General features: G+C 43.3%; 4 protein-coding genes across 10 annotated transcripts; 2 read left to right on the top strand and 2 right to left on the bottom strand.

Annotated features, from left to right (window-relative positions):
* The first annotated feature begins 21 nt into the window (after nt 1-21).
* Dnah3 (dynein heavy chain 3, axonemal) lies at nt 22-13,198 on the top strand. 2 transcript variants are annotated; one of them, XM_031990667.2, is made up of 11 exons: nt 22-377; nt 477-746; nt 872-1,234; nt 1,301-1,511; nt 1,588-1,815; nt 1,881-5,705; nt 5,973-6,278; nt 6,342-11,378; nt 11,448-11,605; nt 11,972-12,740; nt 12,849-13,198. In XM_031990667.2, exons 1-11 carry the CDS (start codon nt 175-177, stop codon nt 13,143-13,145), a joined length of 11,667 nt encoding a protein of 3,888 aa, XP_031846527.2. In that variant the 5' UTR covers nt 22-174; the 3' UTR covers nt 13,146-13,198. The 2 variants fall into 2 exon arrangements, with proteins under 2 accessions (XP_031846527.2, XP_031846531.2); XM_031990671.2 differs by lacking the exons at nt 11,448-11,605; nt 11,972-12,740; nt 12,849-13,198 and having other exon boundaries at nt 6,342-10,855; nt 10,983-11,150.
* A 636-nt stretch (nt 13,199-13,834) lies between these two features.
* Nucleotides 13,835-16,645, bottom strand: LOC116433032 (UNC93-like protein MFSD11). The gene is made up of 2 exons (XM_031990679.2): nt 16,307-16,645; nt 13,835-15,301 (listed from the first exon to the last, which is right to left on the bottom strand). The coding sequence occupies exons 1-2, from the start codon at nt 16,643-16,645 to the stop codon at nt 14,027-14,029; spliced, it is 1,614 nt and encodes a 537-aa protein (XP_031846539.1). The 3' UTR covers nt 13,835-14,026.
* Nucleotides 16,646-16,664: 19 nt separating this feature from the next.
* Nucleotides 16,665-24,231, top strand: LOC116433031 (rho GTPase-activating protein 44). 6 transcript variants are annotated; one of them, XM_076364882.1, is made up of 10 exons: nt 17,782-17,957; nt 18,357-18,510; nt 18,597-18,882; nt 18,955-19,179; nt 19,253-19,550; nt 19,632-19,871; nt 20,008-20,789; nt 20,861-21,036; nt 21,352-21,399; nt 21,484-24,231. In XM_076364882.1, exons 1-10 carry the CDS (start codon nt 17,905-17,907, stop codon nt 21,784-21,786), a joined length of 2,565 nt encoding a protein of 854 aa, XP_076220997.1. In that variant the 5' UTR covers nt 17,782-17,904; the 3' UTR covers nt 21,787-24,231. The 6 variants fall into 6 exon arrangements, 5 of the variants coding, with proteins under 5 accessions (XP_031846536.1, XP_076220997.1, XP_076220996.1 ...); XM_076364881.1 differs by having other exon boundaries at nt 21,352-21,803; nt 23,742-24,231; XM_031990676.2 differs by lacking the exon at nt 17,782-17,957 and adding an exon at nt 16,665-16,747 and having other exon boundaries at nt 21,352-24,231.
* LOC116433035 (acyl-CoA-binding domain-containing protein 6) lies at nt 23,898-24,983 on the bottom strand. The gene has a single exon (XM_031990682.2). It carries the CDS (start codon nt 24,977-24,979, stop codon nt 24,284-24,286), a length of 696 nt encoding a protein of 231 aa, XP_031846542.1. The 5' UTR covers nt 24,980-24,983; the 3' UTR covers nt 23,898-24,283.
* Between the last annotated feature and the right edge of the window lie 99 nt (nt 24,984-25,082).

Below are 25,082 nucleotides of genomic sequence, written 5' to 3'. Positions count from 1 at the left end.
TTTCCATATGCTTATTTCAAGAATCATTAATTTTTATTATAACTTTTGCATTTAACATTGTTCAGTACATTAAATTTGAGTGTATCTCTAGTCTAGATGTATAAGATACAAGTTTCATCTCTCTTAAAATAGGTTACACATAAGTTACAGAATCTTCAACAATATGAGGCTGAAATGCCAAAGTCAATAGAGGATCAAAGGAATAATTTATTAAAAGAAATTAATGAGAAGCAGATAAGATATGCTGAAATAGAAGACAATGAAATAATTTGCTTAAGTAATCGCGAATGTATAAATAACGAATTAAGCACATATGATTACAATAACTTTGAAAGAGCGAAGAAATATATTACCAGTAAATTGCTGAAACGAGAAGAGTAAGTTCATTAGGCCTTGCATTTTAATTTCCTATTTAGTATTAGTATCGGTATTAATATTAGTGCGTCTAAATCTTTTCATTAATCGTCTTTGCTTAGTTTCAATGAATTACTAGAAGAACTGAAGCTAGAAATCATTGAAAGCTACAAGCAAAGTCTTCGGTACATTATTCTCGATTGCATCCTTTTGGACGATGACAAAAGGAAAAGATTACGTATAGAAACATCACTGGTAAATTATCAACTTCTAACTGTACGAGCACCTGTTCCCTGGCATCAGTCTAAATTAATGGCAGAACATTATGTGCAGTATAATTTGTTCATCGGAAATGAGATACTCAGAGATATTCAAGATCTCTACTTTTCCAAGTAAGGCAGATATCTTATTACTAATATATTAAGATATTTTATTTACAATATATATTCCTTTTAATTTAGATTATCATATTGAGAACACAAAATGGAGAAAACAGAGAACACAATGAATTTTTTAGGTATCAAGATACGATGATACTGAGAATTCAAGATTTAGGAGAACTCCCGATCTCAGCTTTTGAGATAGAGTTCAGGGTGAATTCATTATGCGACGAGGCAATAAATAAACTGAAAAAAGAATGGTTGGCTAATATCGCCGACATTTTCCTGGAGAAAAAGGATACTTGGTCTTGTCTGGTTGAGGAGCATCACAATGCCTCCACGACGTTGATAAAAAAATATTTTTCAAGCGTGAATACACTGATGTCTAAACAGCTACGAACGATGGTCATGAAAACGTTGGAACATATCAAAAAATTTTTTATAGACTACAGGAATGGAAATTATTTTGATGGTAATTACGAAGACCTGATGTTCTACAAGTAAGAGACATCTGTAAATCGTCTTCGTACATTCTATAAAGAATATTCACCACGGGCGCGTTTCAGGCCAACTTTTCTAACAATAGTAATCGAACCAGAACTCGGTACTCCACGTTTACATTGTAAACCGAGTATTCCAGAGGTGCGAGAAATTATATCAAGATGTATCAACAATATCCTTACAGTGGCAACATTTATTCCAAGTATCGAAACCATTTTATTTCCTGAATTAAAATGTCACGACTACTTGTCTTCTGTGTCAAGATACGAAGAAAAGGTGAATGGACCATCATGAACGTTAACATTTCTATTGAAAATTTCTATTGAAAGTTACTTAATCTTAAACACTGCAGGTATCAAAAATAATCAGTGACATATTAGACATTGTCAGCGTACACACAGCAGGGCCAGGAATCTATTTACAGTGCTACGAAGATCTGTTGTACATCTTGGACGGACAAGCCAAGAGGAATCTGGAGAACTTTTTCAAAATCGAGCCAGTTCCATTTCTGCGTGAATTTGAGAACAGAATACGAGACTATGACAGCCTCCGCAAAGAGATCATCGTATTTCGTAATAAAGTAAGTTTCCCTCGTCCTATATCTGGAATTCTTTTAGAGCATTCACCGACAGTTTAATTTTCCAGGTTCCCCTCAACATGATCGAGATCGATTGCTCTCTGGTGAACGACACTATAAGGCGGATCCTCTACGACCTCCGCAGTGAAATCTGCGAGCACTTCGCCGAGGAATTACGGACAAACAACCGTGAGCTGTGCTCGAGCTTCGACACGATAGCGGAGAACATCTCGAAGATGCCGGAGAAAACGCAGGAGGTGGTCGACCTGTACAATTATCTGTGCGAGAGTCGCGACTCGACGATGTTCAACATGAAGAGGCAACTGGCTCGTTCCGTCGAGTTAATATTATTCCTGTTCGATTACCAAGCGCCGACGACCGACGACATCCAGTTGAATTCGCGAGCCATCACGTGGCCGAAGGAAATGGACACGGTGATGGAATTGGCGAACACCAGGCTGAACATGAGGAAAGAATTCCTCGAGGAGGTGCTGCGCATAAGGAAGGAGACCTTCGAGCACACGATCAAGAATATGGAGCTGGGCATCGACCAGTTCAAAAGGAAGGATCCTCCGATACTGACGATCACCGAGATGGAGGAAGCTGCGAGGGAAGCGGAACAGCTCTCCGCAGGTATGGCGGCGATCAGGCAAGAAGCCGAGAAGATCAACGAGGAGGAGTCGCTGCTGGACATGGAGCTGAGCCCGTACCTAGCGTTGCCAGCGATGTCCAGCATCGTGAACACGTTGGACACGGTCTGGCACACGGCCCTGAGTTTCCACGTCAATTACGACAAGTGGTACTACGGTCCTTTCGCCGGGCTCGACGCCGAAGAGATCAACGAGACGACGGAGACCACGTGGCGAACGTTGTACAGGCTGTCTCGCGTCCTGACCGACGTGCCTGGCGCGAGGCGGATCGTGGAGACGATGCGCAGCAAGGTGGAGAAGTTCAAGCAGCTGATCCCTGTGCTGCAGATCATATGCACCCCAGGACTGCAGGACCGCCACTGGGACCAGATCAGTAAAATAGTGAACGCGCGAATAGCGCCCACGGACACCAGTTGTCTGTCCGACATGATAGAGTACGGGTTGCCGGTGCACATAGGCAAGCTGGAGGAGATAGCGTCCGCGGCGGTGAAGGAGCACGGGCTGCAGCAGAATCTGCAGAAGATGAAGGACGAGTGGAGCAGCATCGTGTTCGACTTAACCCTGTACCGGGAGACCGGCGTGCAGATCCTGACTGCTGTGGACGACATCCAGGTGCAGCTGGACGACCACATCCTGAAGGCGCAGACCATGCGGAGCTCGCCGTTCGTGAAGGCCTTCGAGCAGGAGATGCAGCAGTGGGAGGACAAGCTGCTGCTCATGCAGGACATCATCGACCAGTGGCTGATGTGCCAGGCGACGTGGATGTACCTCGAGCCGATCTTCAGCAGCGAGGACATCATGCGCCAGATGCCCACCGAGGCGAAGAACTTCCGGCGCATGGACAAAATCTGGCGTGGCATCATGGGCTACGTGGCGAGCAACAAGCGCGTGCTGGACGCGACCGCCATGCCGAAGATGCTCGGCGAGTTCAAGCTGTGCAACTCGCTGCTCGACGAGATACAGAAGGGCCTGAACGACTACCTGGAGAAGAAGCGTCTGTTCTTCCCGAGGTTCTTCTTCCTGTCCAACGACGAGCTGTTGGAGATCCTGTCCGAGACGAAGGACCCGCAGCGCGTGCAACCGCACCTGAAGAAGTGCTTCGAGGGCGTCAGCAAGCTCCGCTTCACCAAGGAGGAGGAGATCATCGGGATGCTCTCCGACCAAGAGGAGTACGTGCCGCTCAGCGGGAAGATATACCCGGCGGACGCGAAGGGCATGGTGGAGAAGTGGCTGAGCCAGGTGGAGAAGCTGATGGTCGCGTCCTTACGCGACATCGCCGAAGAGAGCGTGATCGCGTACTTCACCGTGCCCAGGGACGAGTGGATCTTCTCCTGGCCCGGGCAGATCGTCATCTGCGCCAGTCAGGTGCACTGGACCAGCGAGGTCTGCGAGTCCTTCGAAGCACGCTCCACCGCAGACTATCTGCTGCAGTGCAACGCTCAGATAGAGGACGCGGTGGCGTTGGTCAGGGGCAAGCTGGACACCGGCGCCAGGATAACGATGAACGCTCTGATAGTGATCGACGTGCATGCGCGGGACGTGGTCAGGCTGCTCGTCGACAAGCGGGTGGACCACGCGTTGGACTTCGACTGGATCTCGCAGCTGAGGTACTACTGGCTGGACAACAGCGTCACCGTCTCCATGATCACGACCAGCGTAGCCTACGCCTTCGAGTACCTCGGGAACACAGCCCGGCTGGTGATCACGCCGTTGACCGACAGATGCTACAGAACCTTGATGGGAGCGTTGAAGCTGAACTTCGGCGGCTCGCCGGAGGGACCGGCCGGCACCGGGAAGACCGAGACGGCCAAGGACCTGGCGAAAGCTGTGGCCAAGCAGTGCGTGGTGTTCAACTGCTCGGACGGCCTGGACTACAAAGCCATGGGCAAGTTCTTCAAGGGCCTGGCTCAGTCCGGCGCTTGGGCCTGCTTCGACGAGTTCAACCGCATCGAGCTGGAGGTCCTCTCTGTGATCGCTCAGCAGATCCTCTCCATACAGATGGCTATAAGCATGAAGATGGAACGCTTTATGTTCGAGGGCACCGAGCTCAAGCTGAACCCGACCTGCTACATCATAATCACGATGAACCCCGGCTACGCTGGCCGCCAGGAGCTGCCCGACAACCTGAAGGTCCTGTTCCGCTCGGTGGCCATGATGGTGCCGGACTACGCGATGATAGGCGAGATCACTCTGTACTCGTTCGGCTTCATAGACGCCAAGAACCTGGCGGAGAAGATCGTCCACACTTACAAGCTCTGCTCCGAGCAGCTCAGCTCGCAGAACCACTACGACTACGGGATGCGTGCTGTGAAGACGGTGCTGGTCGCCGCTGGCAACTTGAAGCTCAAGTACCCGACGGAGAACGAGTCCATGCTGGTGCTCCGAGCCATCGTCGACGTGAACCTTCCCAAGTTCTTGGCTCAGGACGTCCCTCTATTCAACGGCATCTACACCGACCTGTTCCCGAGCGTCGAGCTGCCTCAGCCGGACCGGGACGAGCTGATCGATCTGCTGAGGCTCGTGCTGCAGAAGCGCAATCTGCAGCCCACGGTTTGGTACATGGAGAAGATCGTTCAGATCTACGAGATGGTGCTGGTGCGTCACGGGCTGATGATCGTCGGAAGAACTCTCAGTGGAAAGACGAAGGCTTATCAGTGCCTGGCGGACGCTTTGGGCGACCTGTCCGGTAAAAGGCGGGCCGCCATGAGGGAGTACCAGACCGTTTACAGGATCATCAATCCGAAGGCCATCACTCTGGAGCAACTGTACGGCAGCTTCGACCCGGTGTCCCACGAATGGAGCGACGGCGTCCTGGCGAATATGTTCAGAGAGTTCGCGCAGTCCTTCTCCGTGGACCGCAAGTGGATCGTGTTCGACGGCCCCGTGGACGCGGTGTGGATCGAGAGCATGAACACCGTGCTGGACGACAATAAGAAGCTCTGTCTGATGTCCGGGGAGATCATCGCCATGTCGAGCAAGATGAACATGGTGTTCGAGCCTGCGGACCTGGAGCACGCATCCCCGGCCACCGTCAGCAGATGCGGCATGATCTACATGGAACCATCCCAGCTCGGCTGGAACGCGTTGTTCGACTCGTACAAGAAGTATCTGAAAGAGAAGCTGCTCCTCGAACAATTCGAGCTTGTCGTGGAACTGGTCGATTGGCTGACAAACCCGGTCCTGTCTTTTATAGGACGCCATTGTAAAACGTTCATAGAGGTGTCGGAGCTTCATGTGTTTTTGGTGAGCACGCTTTAACCCTTTGCGTTTGATGATATGTTTTGTTAGGAATGTTTATTATTTTCTGTTGGAATATCGATGATACTGTTAGCAAGTAGCACGAAGGAGAATGTTATATAAGTTAAGGGTTGGAGCTAATTTATTTCTAAGATTCGTGTGTCGATACCTAATACAAAATTGTGTATTGAATTTCAATGTTTATAATTTTATGTATCGAATCAAACGGCGAATGAGAATGTTAAGTAGAAATGTTTCTGACGCTTGTTTTAGTCCTTTACCAGGCTTTTCACTGCCATGCTGAACGAGGAAACGCAAGTTAGCACTGTTTGGTTGCAATGCATACTGTTGTTCAGCATGGTCTGGGGGATGTGCTCGACGTTGACCAGCGACAGCAGGAAGTCCTTCGACGTGTTTTTGAAAAGATTGTTGCTCGGCAACGACGAAGAACATCCCAGGCCGAAATCGTTTAAATTGTCGAAGCAACAGCTCTTCCCTGATAAGGGTACCGTCTATGACTGGATATACGACAAGAGGAACAATGGCTGCTGGATATCTTGGATGGACGCAACGTTACTGGTACTCGAAGCTTCACATGTACCTATCAATTGTGCCTATTAATTATTCACATTCGCATTGTAGGCGTCTTTGTTACCGGAATCGAAGTCCAATCAGCTAATAGTGCCAACGTCGGAAGTAGTAATCCAGAACTTCTTCCTAACGAACCTGCTGCACAGATCGGTACCTCTCCTATTCGTGGGCCCAACCGGCACTGGCAAATCCGTGGTCACCTTAGATTACCTGGTGTCCTTGAACAGAGACAAATATCTCGAGAACGTGATAAACTTCAGCGCCTGCACTACTGCCCTTCAGACTCAGGAGATGGTGATGTCCAAGCTGGACCGTAGGAGGAAGGGTGTGTACGGTCCGCCAATGGGAAAGAAGTGCATCCTTTTCGTGGACGACTTGAGCGTGCCGCAGAAGGAAACGTACGGTGCGCAGCCACCGATCGAACTGATCCGCCAGTGGATAGATCACGGGCACTGGTTCGACGCGAAGGACACAACGACGCTGTACTTGGTGGACATGTTCTTGATCGCTGCGATGCTGCCGCCCGGCGGGAGCTCGAATGAGGTGACGGCCAGGTTGACTCGACACATGCAGGTGATCGGCATCGACGTGTTCGAGGAGGCAACCATGTCGAGGATCTTCTCCACGATCCTGGAGATCCACTTCGCCAAGGGGTTCCCCGCGGACGTTTCGAGGCTGGGGAAGATGATCGTGAACGCCACGATGGGCATCTATTTCGCGGCTATTCGGAATTTCCTGCCGACCCCGGCGAAGAGCCACTACACGTTCAATCTGCGCGACTTCAGTCGAGTGATCAGGGGCGTGCTTCTGGTGCCAGCCTCCAGGATGCAGGACCCGGACAAACTGATCAGGCTGTGGATTCACGAGGTGTACAGGGTGTTCAACGATAGACTGATAGACGAGAACGATCAGGAAGTCCTGCTGCGAATGGTGCGGCACACCTGTTACGACCAACTCAGGCAACCGTTGGAGAAAGTGCTCGCCAGGTTCCTGAAGGAGGGCGAGAAGGACGTCGAGAGTTCGCACGTGCAGGACCTCCTCTTCGGCAACTACATAGAGCCCGACGCCGATCCGAAAGTCTACGATGAGGTGGTCGACCTGGAGGACCTGCAGAGTAAAATGGATTATTATTTGGCAGAGTACAACATGCTCTCGAAGACGCGGATGACGTTGGTCCTGTTCAGGTACGCTGTGGACCACGTTTCTCGCGTCTCGCGGATACTCGTGCAGGAGAACGGCCACGCGCTTCTGGTAGGCATCGGTGGGTCCGGCCGAAGTTCCTGCGCGAAACTGGCGACCAGCATGTGCGAGTACGCGATGTACCAAGTGGAGATGAGCAGGGCGTACGGGTTCACCGAGTGGCGGGAGGACATGAAGACCCTGCTGCTGCGCGTGGGCTGCGACGGGAAGTCCACCAGCTTCCTCTTCGGCGATCATCAGATCAAAACGGAGTCGTTCGTCGAGGATCTGAACATGATCCTGAACACGGCGGACATACCCAATTTGTACAACACCGAGGAGAAGGCTGAGATTCTAGAGAAAATGTCAGGCCTGTCCCGCGACGGTGGCAAGAAGGTCGAGACGACGCCGATGACGCTTTACAGCGCGTTCCTGGAGAGGGTAGCGAGGAATCTCCACCTGATACTGACCATGTCGCCGATCGGCAACGCTTTCAGGAACCGACTGCGAATGTTCCCGTCCCTGATCAACTGTTGCACCATCGACTGGTACATGACGTGGCCAGACGACGCCCTGGAGAAGGTGGCGCGGGTGTCCCTGCAGAACTTGAACATCGGCGAGGACCAGCGGGAGAAGTGTGTTCACGTCTCCAAGGGGTTCCACGTGAGCATCGTTCGGGCTAGCGAGGACTACTTTAGGACGCAAGGTAGGAGGTACTACGCGACACCGACCAGCTTCCTACAGCTGATCGGGCTGCTGGGCAAGCTGTACAATCAGAAGATTCAAGAGATAGTGTTGCAGCAGAACCGTTACGTCACCGGGCTGGAGAAGCTAGACTTCGCAGCCGGGCAGATAGCGGTGATGAAGGAGGAGCTGCAAGAGCTGCAGCCGAAGTTAATGGCGCAGTCCGAGTTGAGCAACAAGCTGATGATCAAGATAGAGCAGGACACCATCAACATAGAGGCGAGGAAGGAAGTGGTGGCAGCCGAGGAGGCATTGGCGAACGAGGCAGCCGCGGCTGCCCAGGCTATCAAGGACGACTGCGAGAGCGACCTGGCGGAGGCCACTCCGGCGCTGGAAGCCGCCCTGGCCGCGCTGGACACTCTGAAACCGGCGGACGTTACCATTGTCCGGTCCATGAAGAGTCCGCCGGCAGGCGTGCGGCTGGTGATGGAAGCCGTGTGCGTGCTGAAAGGCGTGAAGCCCGAGAAGCTCACGGACCCGGCCACCGGTCAGACGACAGAGGACTATTGGCCAGCTTCCATCAAAGTGCTGGGCGACATGAAGTTCCTCGAGAGCTTGAAGAACTTCGACAAGGACAACATACCGGCGGCGTACATGAAGAAGATCCGCGAGAAGTTCATCAACGACCGGAGCTTCCAGCCGGAAGCGATCAAGAAGGTGTCCACCGCCTGCGAGGGCCTCTGCAAGTGGGTGCGAGCGATCGAGGTCTACGACCGGGTGATCAAGGTGGTGAAGCCGAAGCAGGAGATGCTCGCGGAAGCGGAGGCAGCGCTCGCCTCGCAAATGGAGGCTCTGAACGCGAAACGGGCGCTCCTGCAGGAGGTCACGCAGAAGCTGCAGGCCCTGAACGACGAGTTCGCCGAGTGCATGAGGGAGAAAAAGAAGCTGGAGGACCAGATCAACTTCTGCATGCAGAAGCTGGACAGAGCTGAGAAGCTACTGGGAGGCTTGAGCGGCGAGAAGGACAGGTGGAGCGACACGGCGATCGCGTTAGGGCAGAGCCTCCGCAACGTCATCGGGGACGTCCTGTTGTGCTCCGGGATGATCGCTTATCTGGGCGCTTTCACCGTAGACTACAGAACCAGTCTGATTGCTGAATGGCACTCGACGTGTCTCGACGCTCCCATCCCTTGCGGCGCGGTGTTCAGCTTGACCGACGTTCTGGGCAGGCAAGTGGAAATCAGGGCGTGGACGATCTTCGGCCTCCCCGCGGACAACTATTCCGTGGAGAACGGTATAATCGTGAAGAACGCCGACCGCTGGCCGCTGATGATCGACCCGCAGAGCCAGGCGAACAAGTGGGTGAAGAACATGGAGAGGGAGAACAAGCTGCTGGTCATCAAGCTCTCCGACCCGAATTACGTGAAAACGGTGGAGACCTCCATACAGCTCGGCACGCCTGTTCTACTGGAGAACGTCCTGGAGGAGATAGACGCCGTACTGGAACCGGTGTTGCTGAAGAACATCTACAAAGAGCGCGGCGTCCTCTACATGAGGTTCGGCGAGAATGTGATCGAGTACAACCCCGACTTCCGTTTCTACATGACCACGTGCCTGAGGAACCCGCACTACCTGCCGGAGGTGGTGGTCAAGGTGACCTTGCTGAACTTCATGATCACTCCTCAGGGGCTGGAGGACCAGCTGCTGGGCATCGTCGTCGCCAAGGACCTGCCGGTCCTCGAGGAGCGCAAGAACCAGCTGATAGTTGAGGGCGCGAGCAACAGGAAGATCCTGGAGGAGATAGAGGACAAGATCCTGGAGGTGCTGTCCCTGTCGGAGGGCAACATACTGGAGGACGAGACCGCGATCACGATACTGTCCTCGTCGAAGGTGCTGTCCGAGGACATCCAGGCGAAGCAGAAGATAGCTGCGAGGACCGCGTCGGAGATTGACAGCGCTCGCAACGGGTACAAGCCCGTCTCGGAGCACGGCTCCGTCCTCTTCTTCTGCATCTCCGAGCTGACGAACATCGACCCCATGTACCAGTACTCGCTGACCTGGTTCATTCACCTGTACGTGATGGCGATCGCCAACAGCGAGCAGACGAAGGACTTGAAGCTCCGGATCGGCAGCCTGAATGAGTACTTCACCGCGAGCATCTACAGGAACGTCTGCAGGTCTCTGTTCGAGAAGGACAAGCTGATATTCTCGTTCGTCCTCTGCGCGGGCCTGATGCGAGCCAGCGGGCAACTGGACGAGGATCTGTGGGCGTTTCTGTTAACAGGCGGCGTAGCCTTGGACAATCCCTTCCCCAATCCTGACCCAACGTGGCTGTCCGAGAGGTCCTGGTCTAAGGTAGTCAGAGCTACAAGCCTGCGCAGCCTGGAGGGGCTGAAGGAATCTTTCCAGAGGAGCACGTCGCAGTGGAAGGACTACTATGATCTGTCCAATCCCCAGGAGAACGCTTTCCCGCATCCTTTTCAGCGGGTAACCAAAAGCTTGGCGAAGCTGGTGATACTCAGCTGTCTGAGGCCGGATAAGATAGTGGCTGCTGTGAGGATGTTCATCGTTGAACACATGGGCCAGTCGTTCGTCGAGCCTCCACCGTTCGACCTCCAAGCGTCCTACAATGACTCCAGCAACGTCACGCCTCTGCTCTTCATTCTGTCGCCTGGGTCAGATCCGATGGCTGGATTGATCAGGTTCGCTGAAAATTATGGCATATCCAAGAAGAACCTGATGACCATATCCCTGGGCCAAGGTCAAGGGCCCATAGCAGCCAACATGATCAACGCTGGTATTAAGACTGGGGAATGGGTTGTGCTACAGAATTGCCATTTGGCTGTCTCGTGGATGAAGGAACTGGACAGAATCTGCGACGAGACCGTCACGCCGGAAAACACCAACGAGAAGTTCAGATTGTGGCTGACCAGCTACCCCTCGAAGGACTTCCCTATCTCTATTCTTCAGAACGGCGTGAAAATGACCAACGAGCCGCCGAAGGGCTTGAAGAACAATTTGCTGAGAAGCTACCTGAACGATCCTATATCCGACACAAAATTTTACAGCAGCTGCAAACGCATCGTCGAATGGAGGAGTCTCCTGTTCGCTTTGTGCTTCTTCCACGCCGTCATTCAGGAGAGACGCAACTTCGGACCTTTAGGCTGGAACATCCCTTACGAGTTCAACGAGTCGGATCTACGCATCAGTATCTTACAGTTACAAGTAGGATTTCGTTTATTTTCGGTTGGAGTAGTGGCGCGGGTTTTAATTAATCGATGGCTTTGTTTGCAGCTCTTTTTGAATGACTATGACTCGGTGCCGTTCGATGCGCTTCTCTATCTGACCGGCGAATGCAATTACGGCGGGCGAGTCACGGATGACAAGGACAGGCGTTTATTGAATTCTCTGCTTCAGGGGTTTTACAACCCTCGAGTTATCGGCGAGCCAGGGTGAGATGCAGCGATGCACTTTGGTCGTTAGAACGCCTGTTTTAATTGAACAAATTCCTAAAGGAACTGTACCGTTTAACCCTTCGCACTGGGAAGTTTTCACTAGAAAGTTTTTAATAGTCTCGGATGAGATAAAGGTGATATTTTATTTCAGTATTTTCAAATTGATGAGTTACACAAGGTATAATGTTATATATAAAATTTTATAGTTTCACTATATGAAATTCGGTGGCGAGTGAGAGTCACCTCCAGGGTGCAAAGGGTTAACAGACTGAATGATTCGATTACGTTAGTTTTCATTCTGCCATGTCAGATAATTGAATGTAACTCAATAATGGAACCTGATCGATTTTGTGAATCATACAGGTATTGTTTTTCACCAAGTTGCACGTATCGTATGCCTCCGGGTACCGATCATCAAGGGTGCGTCGAGTACATCCGAGGATTACCAATTGACCAGCAGCCTGAGGTTTACGGTTTACACGAGAACGCAGATATAACGAAGGACAATCAGGAATCGATGCAATTGCTCGACGGAGCTTTACTGACACAGCCGCACATTACCGGCGTGGGAGTCGAGCGAGACACCGACGCGATGGTTTTCAGTTTGTGCGAGGACATTTTATCGAAAATGAGGCCGACGTTCGACGTTGTGCGAGTTGCTGCGAGGTACCCGGTGCTTTACATGAACAGCATGAACACTGTTCTTCGTCAGGAGCTGATTAGATTCAACGATCTTCTGGACGTCATCAACAATACTTTGGTGAACGTGCAGAAAGCGATTAAGGGCTTAGTCCTGATGTCGACGGAATTGGAAGAAGTTTTCACGAGTATGAGTGTTGGTAAAGTGCCCGGTGCTTGGAACAGAAAATCGTATCCGTCATTGAAACCGCTCGGAAGCTACGTTCATGATCTATTAGAGAGACTGGACTTCTTTCAAAATTGGATAGATCACGATGCACCGAATGTCTTCTGGATATCCGGCTTCTTCTTCACTCAGTCGTTTCTCACGGGAGTCTTACAGAATTACGCGCGCCAACATAGAATCCCCATTGACAGGCTGGACTTTGAATTTGACGTGACCACATTTGAAACCAACGTGAATGCTCCGCCCTCCTATGGTGTATACATAAAGGTAATCCTTTTGTTTATTTGAATTTTAATCGGATGGTAGCAACCGTCGTTCCATCTTGGAATAAAATATTTGCCCATTTTTGAGATACATTAGTTTATCTTTCTTCAGGGCTTATTTTTGGAAGGTGCTCGATGGAATAGAGAAAGAAAAGCACTGGATGAATCAAAGCCGAAAATAATGTTTGACGTTTTACCAGTCATCTGGCTACAACCAGGAGTGAAAGCTAACTTTATTGCTAAATCTGTTTACTACTGTCCAGTCTATAAGACAAGCGAAAGACGCGGTGTCTTGGCTACCACTGGTCATTCCTCCAATTTCGTGTTATACATTTTGCTTGAAACCAATGTCAGCGAGTCTCACTGGATTAAACGAGGAGTAGCATCTTTGTGCCAGCTTGACGACTGATCGCTATATTTTATGGTGATACTTATGATTGATGATTCTGAATACATTTATTTAAAAAAAATTGTTTATTTATTGCAAAATTTACAAAGGAAACATGCTCAATATCATCTCATCGATGATCATGATATTGTCATATAATATTCACATTACTTTTCATTTTTATACAATTAAATATCTATACAACAGCTGATTTCCTCATGTTCGTTCGTACATGAAAAAGTAATTAACAATTTTCATTAACATTTTCGATAGAAAAACGTTAGAGGACAAGATCAAACCTGAGGAATATATATACATATATATTTTCTAAGACTCGTCCAGGTTCAATCGTGTCGTCCACACGATATAATCCTTTTAGCCAGAGCTATGAAACTAATACTGACTTGTGCGCTGATCGACATCAGTCGTTTAAGGAAAATCAAATCAAATAATTATTTGGAATGCATAATTCGCATAAATAATCTTTCATTCAAAGAACATTTAGAAACGGCTTTTGTAAAGTCTTTATAATCACAATATTCTGAAGGCTTTACAGAATAGAAATAATTCGTTATTCCTTTACATCAACAATTAAAAATATATGGATCATCACAATTCTATATATATATATATATATATCAACAATTTCATTTTGTGTACATATTTATACCACCGGACGGAACACTTTTCAATAAACTTTGCAACACTTCAAATTTTACGTATTAAAAATATATAAATGCTTTCATATATAATATATATATATATATACAAACAATAATAACAGTTCTGTAATTTATAGTATTCCATCTATTGCCTTTACCACAAGGAATAAAACAAGTAATATTATTGAGCATTTTTCATATCCCACGAGTTACTCGTCATTCCCATTAGTGGTCTGTCTATTATTCGACAAGAGTAGGATTGCTTTCAGACACTGTGTTATCGGTTTTCTTTTTCGTAATACGTTCAACGATACAAAACGCACCAGTACCAATGATAATCGTTACTGTCAATACGAGAAGCTGTGCATGAAGATTCACGCTACTGCTATAAGCAAAACTAATGGCAGCCGCGACCGACTGACAAAACTTGAACAACGCGAACGCTGGCGCGCTCTGACTTGCGAATAGTACACCTAGTAAAGAGTATATTTGAGTATTGAAACAGGCGTCGCCGAAACCCAACGCAAGGCTCCCGGCCATGGCCAAAATTGGCGAAGGTTTGATGAATCCTGTGTTATCGGTGTCCGCGAACGGTGAGTCGTTCGGCAGATTTAAGAAAATCGTGATGAAAGCGAACAGGTGCACTCCGAACCCGGTGAGGACGACCGACCATCCTCCGCACTTACGGGACACCTTGGACGCGAAGATCCCAAAGATAGCGCCTCCAACGACTTCTCCGATTCCTATGAAGATACCGGAAAGACCAACCAATCTCTTGCGCGAGTCACCAATCTGTTTGGTGAATCCAATACTCGACGAATAGACACCGGAATAAAATGTCAACACAAGACCGGTGTAAATGAACGTCAGAGACAAGAGAAGCATCTTCACGGTGAGAAAGAGACTACATGCATCACGGAAAGCGTTCCACGCTGCTGACACTGACCTCTCTCTTGTAGGCTCTGGCATTTGGAGTTCCTTGTCTGCACTGGAAACACCTTCGGCTTCTCCCAAGACCAGCCTCTCCGATGTCCTCCTCAATGCAGCTAAGACACAAGTACCAGTCACTGCTAAACCCGTAAGTACACTGAAAACAATTGTCCTTGTCGAACTATCGATCTCTGATGAAGTGAACATGAAGTATACAAAAAGATTGCCAATGAACATCGACGTTTGGAAGATAGCCCAAAATATTCCTGCATTTCTGGACATAGTCTCGGAATCACTGTTCTCTGTTAAGTACTGTCCATGTCCTGTCCATATTAAGGCAGCTCCAAGACCAAGAACACAGGAAGCAGTATAGAGTAGAGCATCCTGTGGCCATAGAAAAGATGCTATGAAAAGAGTGTAGCAGCAAGCACCGGTTAGTATGGCGACCCTTGGTCCTGTCATGGAGATGTACGACGGAGCTAACCAGTTGCAAGTGGCGAAAACTCCATAAATAATTGCTAAGCTAGTGTAGGCCTCTCCAGTAAAATTCGGATTTTCTTTCCTAATACTTTCCAGCACAGTTTTCTGCAAAGAAAACAAACTTACAGTAAAAAATTTCTTTCATAGTAAAGTACAACTGAAAGTGTTTAGAACATATAATGTAAAGTATGTGTAACAAAATATTGGGTGAACATATATCTTTCAATAGGACATATAAAGCATTCATGTTGCATTTTTATCTTTATATTTTTTATCAAAAATTTATCATTTTATACATCCAATATAATTCTTAATTTGATTAGATACTGCCACAAAAACTACTTGATATCTAAATCTTAAAATTATCTTGAAATACATATAATAAAGATTGAATGTTTGTTCTATTACTGATAAGAACAGATCATAAAAACAAATTTATCAATTTCAGTGTGCCACTTTTTGATGAATCTAGAGCACTAGTATCAAAAGATCTGCTCCAATATCATAAAAAATGTTTAATATTAAACAATCAATGATCCAAACACAGTTTTATTATTTTAATACACTACTAATTTTTTGAGACTACCAGTTACCAAAAAGAAAATTGTTTAATTATTAATAAGACTACCTTTCTAACATTTAATAATCAGTAATTAATTATTATTAATCTTACAAAAATTATTGGAATATCAAATATATTGTCTACATTCATTTTTATTATAAAGTATACAATGAAAAATAAAAACTACATGTAATAACAGTCTCGTATAATATTAATTTATATAAAATAGCAATTACTAGGAACTATAGCAACAAACGTCAACGTACTTTAAATGATTTTATTTAAATAAGTATTAGAATGCCTGACAACAGAGCATTAGTAATGAACAACGAACTGTGCAATGTATACATGATTAGACTTTAAATTACATGTCAGCATTTGAATTTCCTAATCTATGCACGTCAGTGGCCATGTAAATATTTGATCATAGATAGAAGAGAAATTATTTATTTATCGTTGAGGTTAAAGGAAACAATATTGTGCCAGCTCGTAACGTCTGTCCTGATTCACTTGTCAAAAGCACATGTCAACGTTACATTCACACTCACCTCAATATTTCCCATCGTTTGAAACGCCGTAAATACCAACATGAAACCCCAACTCAAAATCATCACATTTATAAAATTCCTATTAATCGTCATGATGAGCACAATTAAATATGATATCGTGAGCCGAAAGAAATGAAAAATAAGGGAATGAATCTTCACTGTAGAGTTTCCCTTGCGCACGTTTTCAGGTTTCACCGTTGAAGTCCGTATGTTTTTGAGCAACAGGTGGAGACCATACAACCAAAAGAGAAAACTACAAGTGATCGTTAACGGTATGCGACATCCTACTCTTCTGTTTTCGTGATTTGAAGTTATCACCGAAACTTGGTCAATGAACATTGATTATGCAAGCCATTACGTTAATGTAGAGCATCGTTACAGAAGTGAAATCTTTGGTGAAACTTTTCACGGTAGCCTTTCCATATTTGGGTGGATTTAAAGGTACTAATTCGAAACCATTGCCAATTCTTTGCAATAGTGTATCACTATCACTTTGTTATTGGCAGGTGAATAGAAAAGGACAGGGAATACCTAACCATTTAAAAGTGAAAGCGTGGTAACATGTAATGCGGAGTATCAGAATCTTTCCAGTAGGCCGGTACGAAATATTACAATTGAAAACTACTTTTGATACATTATATTACAAGTGTAATCATCCATTATGGATTATCGCTTATGAATTAATGTTTATTATACAATTAAAGTTATTCGATAATATTAGAGGTTCCATCTGCGAGAAATCGTCGGAATTGTCGTGTCAATGGTGTGCCAACTGTTTCACAGATGGCGCCACGAACATTTTCTATCGCTTCTACGAATAGTATAGAAAATTAAATATTAATTAAAATCGTTACCACCGAGAAATTATCAATACTTAATGCAGTATTAAAAAAAACTTCAGAGCACGACTCAGTGACGTTAAATAAAAAATTAAATTACATTTTTCAACGATTTGAAATGCCAATTTAAATTCTCCCGCTGAAAGAACGATTACTCGTTCTAAAACGAATCTGAAAGAGAAACGAAAATGGCGGACTATTGCTTAGTAAAAACTCGTTGATTATCCCGTTATCGGATGCACCGATAGAATTCTGGAAGATACTAAGAAAAGCACGGTGAACGATAAGAAATCGAAGTTGCGAGGAAGAATGTGAGGTGCAAAATCAATTCATGGTTTCTGGTGCATTTTGATACGGTCGCTTAACTGAGCAAGTGTATAAAATGCCGTGACTAAAATTTGCGACGTTTTGACACGTTTACAAACTGAAGATTTTCGTGTTGAATTTTGTGAACGTCGTTTAAAGGAGGAAACTCATCGATGGTACAATAAGATAGGCCGGTCCAAGGCGGAGCGATTGTCCATAGAGGGTGTGAAATCACTGTACATACACACTATGACGAATTGTCGTCTTTGGAGCAATGCAAAAGAGTCTCCCTTCTTTTTCTGTCAGACCTGTGTATTTTTAGTGTCGCACGATCCCATTAAAAATGCATACCTGTGAACATTAAAGTCAACAAGTGACAAGTGTTAGCATAATTGATCTACTTGGGTAAAATACAATTTTATTTACATAAGAGGTGTTAGATGCTTATCAATCATGAAGAAACAATTCTTCAGAGTTAAACAGCTCGCAGATCAAACATTTTCTAGGTAATCAATTTTTCCTAGATATTTTTCAGCTATGTTTACTTTTTTCAGTAATCGTTTCGATATCTTTGTTTCTATTTTCTGGAAAAGTAAAATACACATTAAAGTATAATCATTCGTGGTTAATGCATAAAACGAATGAATGAAACAATTTACTTGGTGTCTTGGCATTTAACAACAAGACAACAAAGAATATAGTTTTGTTTTATTTTTCTATGGTTTCAAGTGTAGAGGATTGAATAATTTTAAAGCGTAACCAATAGTAGCAAGAGTGGTACACCAAAATAACTTATGAATCAGACAGTCTTAAAATGGAGTGACTTTACACAACTTAGAATCTTGTTTTGTTTTATACTCATTGGCGTATCAAACGTTCTCATTTCCATTGTTTGTTTTTTGTAGAGCTGGTAAGACGGAAGTACTCACAGATGATTTACAAGCTGCAGACAAACATGTTGAACAAATTAGGTTGGCGCTCCTTGGATTAAGCAAAAGGCTTGCTAATCCTCCAAATCAAACTATAGCACAGGATGTTGTGATTAAAGAAAAGCGGCTGGTAACACTCGATGACAGTTTATTATTAAACAATTTGACGCAATGATAACGATAATTTAATGAATATTAAATGTGTCTCATTTTCAGAAAAAATGTCCGGAATATGTATTAGGGCAAACAATGCTAGAAAACGCTCCCGAAGATGGCCTCATGGGTTTTACGCTTATAGAATGTGGTCGCGCACAAATGTATTTAGCAAATGAAACAATTGAACACGAAGCAAAAGTCGAACAATATGTAACAAGTCCTCTACAACATATTTTAGATACTGATGTACCAAATATATTAAAGCATAAAAGAAATTTAGCTCGGTTAATCTTGGATATGGATAGCGTGAGGACAAGATATCAGCAAGCCAGCAAGCATAGTGCCAGTAATTAGAAACTTTAGATACAAAGTTAAACATTTGCGTTCAATTTTTCTAAGCGACACGTTAATTCTGTAGGTGCGGGTGCAGCGAAGGTGGACAGCTTAAGAGAAGAATTAGAAGAGGCTGAAGCTAAGGTCGAACAATGTAGAGATCAGTTAGCTGCAGAAATGTTTCAGCTTATGTCACGAGAAACTGAATTAGCGCATACTATTATCCAATACGTGAAACTTCAAAGAGCTTATCATGAAAGTGCATTACATTATTTGGAAGAACTTATTCCAGGATTAGAGAGTTATATAAGTAAATAATTTCTTGTTTACGTCAGTTTTAATTTCATCGGCACTATGCTAATATGTTTTGTTTTTAATTATAGATGACAATGAAATGAAACCAGTTTATGGTTACCCACTTGAAGAGCATCTTAGGGTGACCAATAGGAAGATCGCATTGCCTATCCAATTATGCGTGTCTGCCCTGTTACGACTAGGTATGGAAGAAGAAGGCCTTTTTAGAATAGCCGGTGCAGCGTCGAAGTCGCGACGAATTAAGTTAAGTTTAGATGCCTGCTGTCTTACATTACCAACTGCTTTGGAATACAAAGATCCACACGTAATTGCTGGTGCGTTAAAATCTTATTTAAGAGAACTTCCAGAGCCTCTTTTAACATACAAGTAAGTGGAACACTGTCTTTTTTTATATTAAACAACTGAAAGGAGAGAAAGAGGAAGATCTCATATTTTATTGTTATAAAGATTGTATCCCGAGTGGATGGCAGCGGCAAAGATAACAAACAATGAAACAAGATTGAGGGCTCTGTGGGAAGTATTACATAAATTGCCACCCGCAAACTTAGAAAACTTACGGTTCCTAATTAAATTTTTGGCTGTACTCACCAAGAATCAAGATATAAATAAAATGTCGCCGCAAAATATTGCTATTGTTATTGCGCCTAATTTAATATGGAGTCCACAAGAGGATGCGAATACAATGGTGTAAGAAAACTGTTTCTTTTTTCTTTTACATACGATTCTTACGGGACGTGTTCTGATTTAGTTGCTATACGACGCATCGCTTAGCTGCTTATAGTATGATAATTTTCTATCTATATACTTTTTACTACTATTTCAGAATGAATATGAGCACAGCTAATAATTCTAGTCTTATAGTGGATCAGTTGATTACATACGCAAATTGGTTTTTTCCTGGTGAAATAGATTTTGATCGTGATTTGGATATCGGCATTTTAAACGGCATGCGTCGTTGCGTTTCGAATAGTAGTCTCAGTGATCACGGTGAAAGTCCTCCGCAAGGTAGTCCTAAGCCAGCAGCTCGTAGAAAAAATAAACCAGCTCCGACACCACCGAACAGCACCACTCCAGATAAACATGACAAAAAACCCGACGAAAAACCGCCACCTACTCCCGACAAACCACCTAGACCTTTAACATCTGCGACTCTTAATCGTCCGATACATAAGACTCATAAACACGATGTGATAAATACAGAGTTATCAATCAAACATGAGAATAATATAGAAAAGCATGACGCAAATATAGAGGTTGAAGCCAAACAGCAAAGCCACGATGCGAGTGTAGCTGTAGATCACCAATCTCTGGGTTGCTCAGAGCACGTTAACGAAGTACCAGATGAGTTGCGTAGCATGCACACAGAAGTAGACGAGAGAAACCAAGAAATGCAGAAACCTGAAAGGAAGTTGAACACGATGATGATGAACGTAGAGAAAAGTTCCGGGGAGATTTCGTTGAACAACAAGTCAGAGGCAGAGAATTCTGAAACTTCGATACAAAGGATAAAACCGGTAATTACAGAGAAACCTCATCCTTCGACATTGGAGAGACGAAGACCAGTCGCTGCTCCGAGAAGTATGACCAATGTAATACATAACACAGGTAAATATAATTTACAGATCCCTATTAATGGTCATGATATTACAATGTCATATCACTACTCTAATTTACAGAGGAAACAGTCGAGTTACGCAGAAAGTTGGACAATAGCAGTTCCACGAATATAAGCACACTGGACAGAACCAGCAAACCCGCTATACCGGAACGGCCTGCTGGATTGATTCGACCTTCGAGCCTCATCAGACAACATCCGCGTCACAGTAACGAAAATTTAGACACTGAGACAGGAGTGAGTATTAATCCTTTTCGAGCGTCGTTCAATTCCAGTTTGTACATGTAAGATAACCTTTAACGAATGTAGTTATTGCCAGTGGACTCGACAAGTATCACTGCCTGGATATTACATTTTGAAATGCAATAACGTAAGCTACAAATAAAGTGGAGAACGATCGTTTTAATCATTCATTTTGCTAAGAAATACGAACATGTTCTTTTCTCATACTTTTTTTCTCTTTTTTTTCCTCCTTTTTTCTCTCTCCTCGAAACAACGCTTTTCAGAGCTGTTAATGTGTTCTTCTTTTTTTTTCTTTTTGAAAATCTGTAGCCTTTAACTTTGGAAAGAGCTCATGTGTATTCGGTGGACAAACAACAGGTCAGTATAATACAAGTGCGTGGCAATGGCAATGTGTTCTGCTCAACGGGCGACAACAATGGCAACATGGCTTCGAACTTGCAGAGAAGCCCGAGTGTAGGTAGTCGACCGTCATCTATGTCCTTGTACGGTGAACGATCGGAAAAGCCTGCAAAGCTATGTGCACCGGAACAAACGAAAGCTCACGTACGAACCAGATCGGAAGGGAACATTATCGATGTTCAAACACAGACTGAAACTGTAGTAGCTCTTAAATCGCCGCAACAACCTGTCCCAGCCTCGCCGAGGTTCCATCGGTTCCATCAAAGACCTCCAAGGCCACAGCCACCGCCACCACCGCCGCCCACCGCACGGCTTAAAGTGGATCAAGAAAGTACCAATCTCTGAGGTCAATTGTATAAAATGTGATTATTATATTATTCATAAATGAACTTTTAAAGGAAATCACTGATACTTTTAACAATCGATGGTTCTATAACAAGATGAATAACGGCATTATAGAGAATGACTGCAATGTAAGTTTTGTAAATTTTTCTTATTTTGATGGGTGTCGGAAGTACCGAGACTTTCGGCGACTATGAAAATTCTTATCGAGTCAATAACACCGTGAAGTAACACACTTTCAATTTCATTTTTTGTAGAGAGTGCCTATTCTTACTTCTCTAAAATAATAGCAAACGAATAATAAGGAGAAACTTGCCCGCAAGTTTTGATGTTTAAAATCTGTAAGCATTTGTAACTGTATATTAAATGTAACTTAAGAAGTTATATCTAATTTTCATACTTAACTCTGATATTTTTGGAATTTATCAGTTTTTGTACCTACTACAGTAACAATGACAGAAGTATTATAAAGATAAGAAAATAATTTGATAATTGATCTCTAGCTTGATATACGGTTTAAGTTTACAAATTCTTATATTCTCGTGATCAGAGCCGCCCTTAGATTCCCTATTGCAAGGTCTTGCGCACTTGGCGAAACTAGTTATATTTGTTGAAAAATAGTGGAACGAGTAAATATTATTTATATAATTAAAAAGTTAAAATGTTACTGTTTCATGTAAGGTTTTTAATCAGAGGGAAATGTTTCTTCCTCGGTTTCTTAGTGCCTTTTGAAATTATGTGATCAAAAATCTAATTATATCTGATCGTGTAAGTTTATTATGTAAAATTTCGTTGTTATTTTACTATAGTTGAAGATTTTTAAAAGGGAAATTTTCCCAAACGCACCACTTTTTTAAGGGCGTCCCTGTTCATAGCGTAATATAAAATAGAAAATATTTTATTTGGTACTGTTTTTATTGAATTCATATTTATTTATGTTACAAATAATTCGTACATACAAGATTTTTGCTAAACAATGTTTCAACCAACAAGAAAATTTCTACATTGATTTTATGATTTTGAAAGTAAATGAATTTAGTAAATAGTGTAGTGTAATGAAACAAGAATGTTATAATCATCAGTGTAACATATCATACGAGTAAACATTATTTCATGATCGATAATTTTGACAGAGATAAGGTAGCAAATTTTTCTTAAGTATCACGTTATTCTTCCATTTGAAAAAAGTATACAACAAACTTGCGTCCGATTAATTTTACATCAAACAATTGCCAGTATTTAAAAACATTAAGGATACAGCTAATTTGCAAAATAAGTGAACCAAATATAATGATGTGGTATTTTAATTAATACATTATTTACCATACAAATAAATTCGATCTTTTCTTAAAGAGTAAAGAAATTACTAAACGAAAACTATAAAGGGCAGTGTGATTGGCAGAAACGATTAGTAAATATGTATAATTAATTGCAGAACTTTTAATAGAAATAATCTGCAAAAATAAAAACACTTGAAACGAGATGTAAATTTTCAGGGTGGTAAATAATGTATTACATTGAAAATGTTAGATTATCATAACGGAAATTTTTTATGAAGGATAAATATTTTCTTTCTTATTTATGTTACAAATTTCCTTTTTCTTCTTCCATTGTTAGGGAATTATTTAATTGCTATATCGCTAAAATAAAAAGGGTTGTGCATACAAACAATTAAGAAAAATTATATTACCGACGGAAATGTAACATAAATAATAATGACTGTTCGCTTGGTGATGAAAATTGAAAATCTGCATCATACGAATTTTGTTCATTCCATTAAAGTTGTGCAAGTAATCTGTTAAATTCATAGTTGTAATTTAATTAAAAGACAATAACATTAGGAAACGTACAATAGTAGTTTTATTAGAAAAAAGTAAAAAGTTTACAGTCTCTTTGACGATCTTTTAATAAGTTTCCTAACAAGTTAAATAATTTAATTTGTTTTCATTATTTTAAAGAATCCGTGGAGTAAACCCTGTATAAAATACATCACCAAGTATCAGCTGGGAAAGTGAAGAGAATATTTTGGAGAAATCATCTTACGATTTCTGTCCAAGTCAGACATGAACTTGTAAGTGGTTTTTCGTAATAAGTAATTAACTAATACAAAAATATTTGTTTTATTTTCTTTAAGTTTTATTTTTACAAACGGTCTAAATACATCTGCAAATATTTCATACTGTTATGAAAGAAAATTACAAGTCTTGTATATTCTGCATTTATCAATTTGAAAATATTTACAAAAGGCATAGCATTCTTTATGCGTTCTATTATGTTTAACGGATAGTATTTATGTTCCGTAATAAGCAACACAATGATATGTAAAAAAAAGTTTTAAATTACCATTGTGACAAGTTGTGCATTTACCTAAGGAGTGCTTAGGCTGTGAATGTAATGAAAACTGTTACAGAATCTATTTGTACATAAATAAAGAATTTATGAGAGCAATGATATTTAATAAAAAAAGTATTATAATTTTATGAACAAATTCAGCTACATACTATTCCATGCTGAGTAAATATGACAATGTATTAACATCAGCAACATCTTTGGGCTTCATACCATCATTATCTTTTATAGATTCTGCACCAATGGAAAGTAAATATTTTACAACATCGATGTGTCCACACGATGCTGCATAATGTAACGGGGTTTGTCCATCCGTGTCCTGCGAATTCACGTTTGCTCCTTCTTTAATTAGAAGTTCTATGATTCCTACGTGTCCACGATCTGCAGCCCAATGTATTGGTAACAAACCCTCTGAGTCCATTATATTTACAAGTCCTTGCTCTCTCTTCAACGTTTCTTGTACATTTTGTTCATGGCCTTCTTTAATCCAATCTAAAAAGGTTTTATCTGTGTCACTTATTTGTTCTTCTGCGTTCATTAACCGACTAACAGCGACCCTTTTTTGCGGCTCAGATTCTATATCTTTTTCCCAGTTAGGACTTATTCTTGTTAGTTCTTCTATATAATTAATCATAGCGTCGTTGCAAGTCATATCGTTTAGATTTTTCCATGCTTCCCATTTTTGTCTGGCTTTCACTTGATACCAATTGGGCTTCGAAATATTACACGATCCAGTTGTTGCCTGCTTATATAAAGCATAGAATTTAAGAATTTCATTGGTGTCTAATTCTGATACTATGTTCTGCAAATAATTTGCAGCTTTATTAAATGTATCCTCTAAACTCATTGCGGATAGCTTTGTCTTCCTTTATATCATACAGCAATTGTAGTTTTATTTCAGTTTCCATCAAATAGTGAGATGTCTTAAGTACACGTTGTTCTGCAGCTTC

Source organism: Nomia melanderi, chromosome 2 (genome assembly GCF_051020985.1).
Source record: "Nomia melanderi isolate GNS246 chromosome 2, iyNomMela1, whole genome shotgun sequence".
In the NCBI taxonomy this organism is placed as follows: domain Eukaryota; kingdom Metazoa; phylum Arthropoda; class Insecta; order Hymenoptera; family Halictidae; genus Nomia; species Nomia melanderi.
This window is presented reverse-complemented; position numbering and strand designations above follow the sequence as displayed.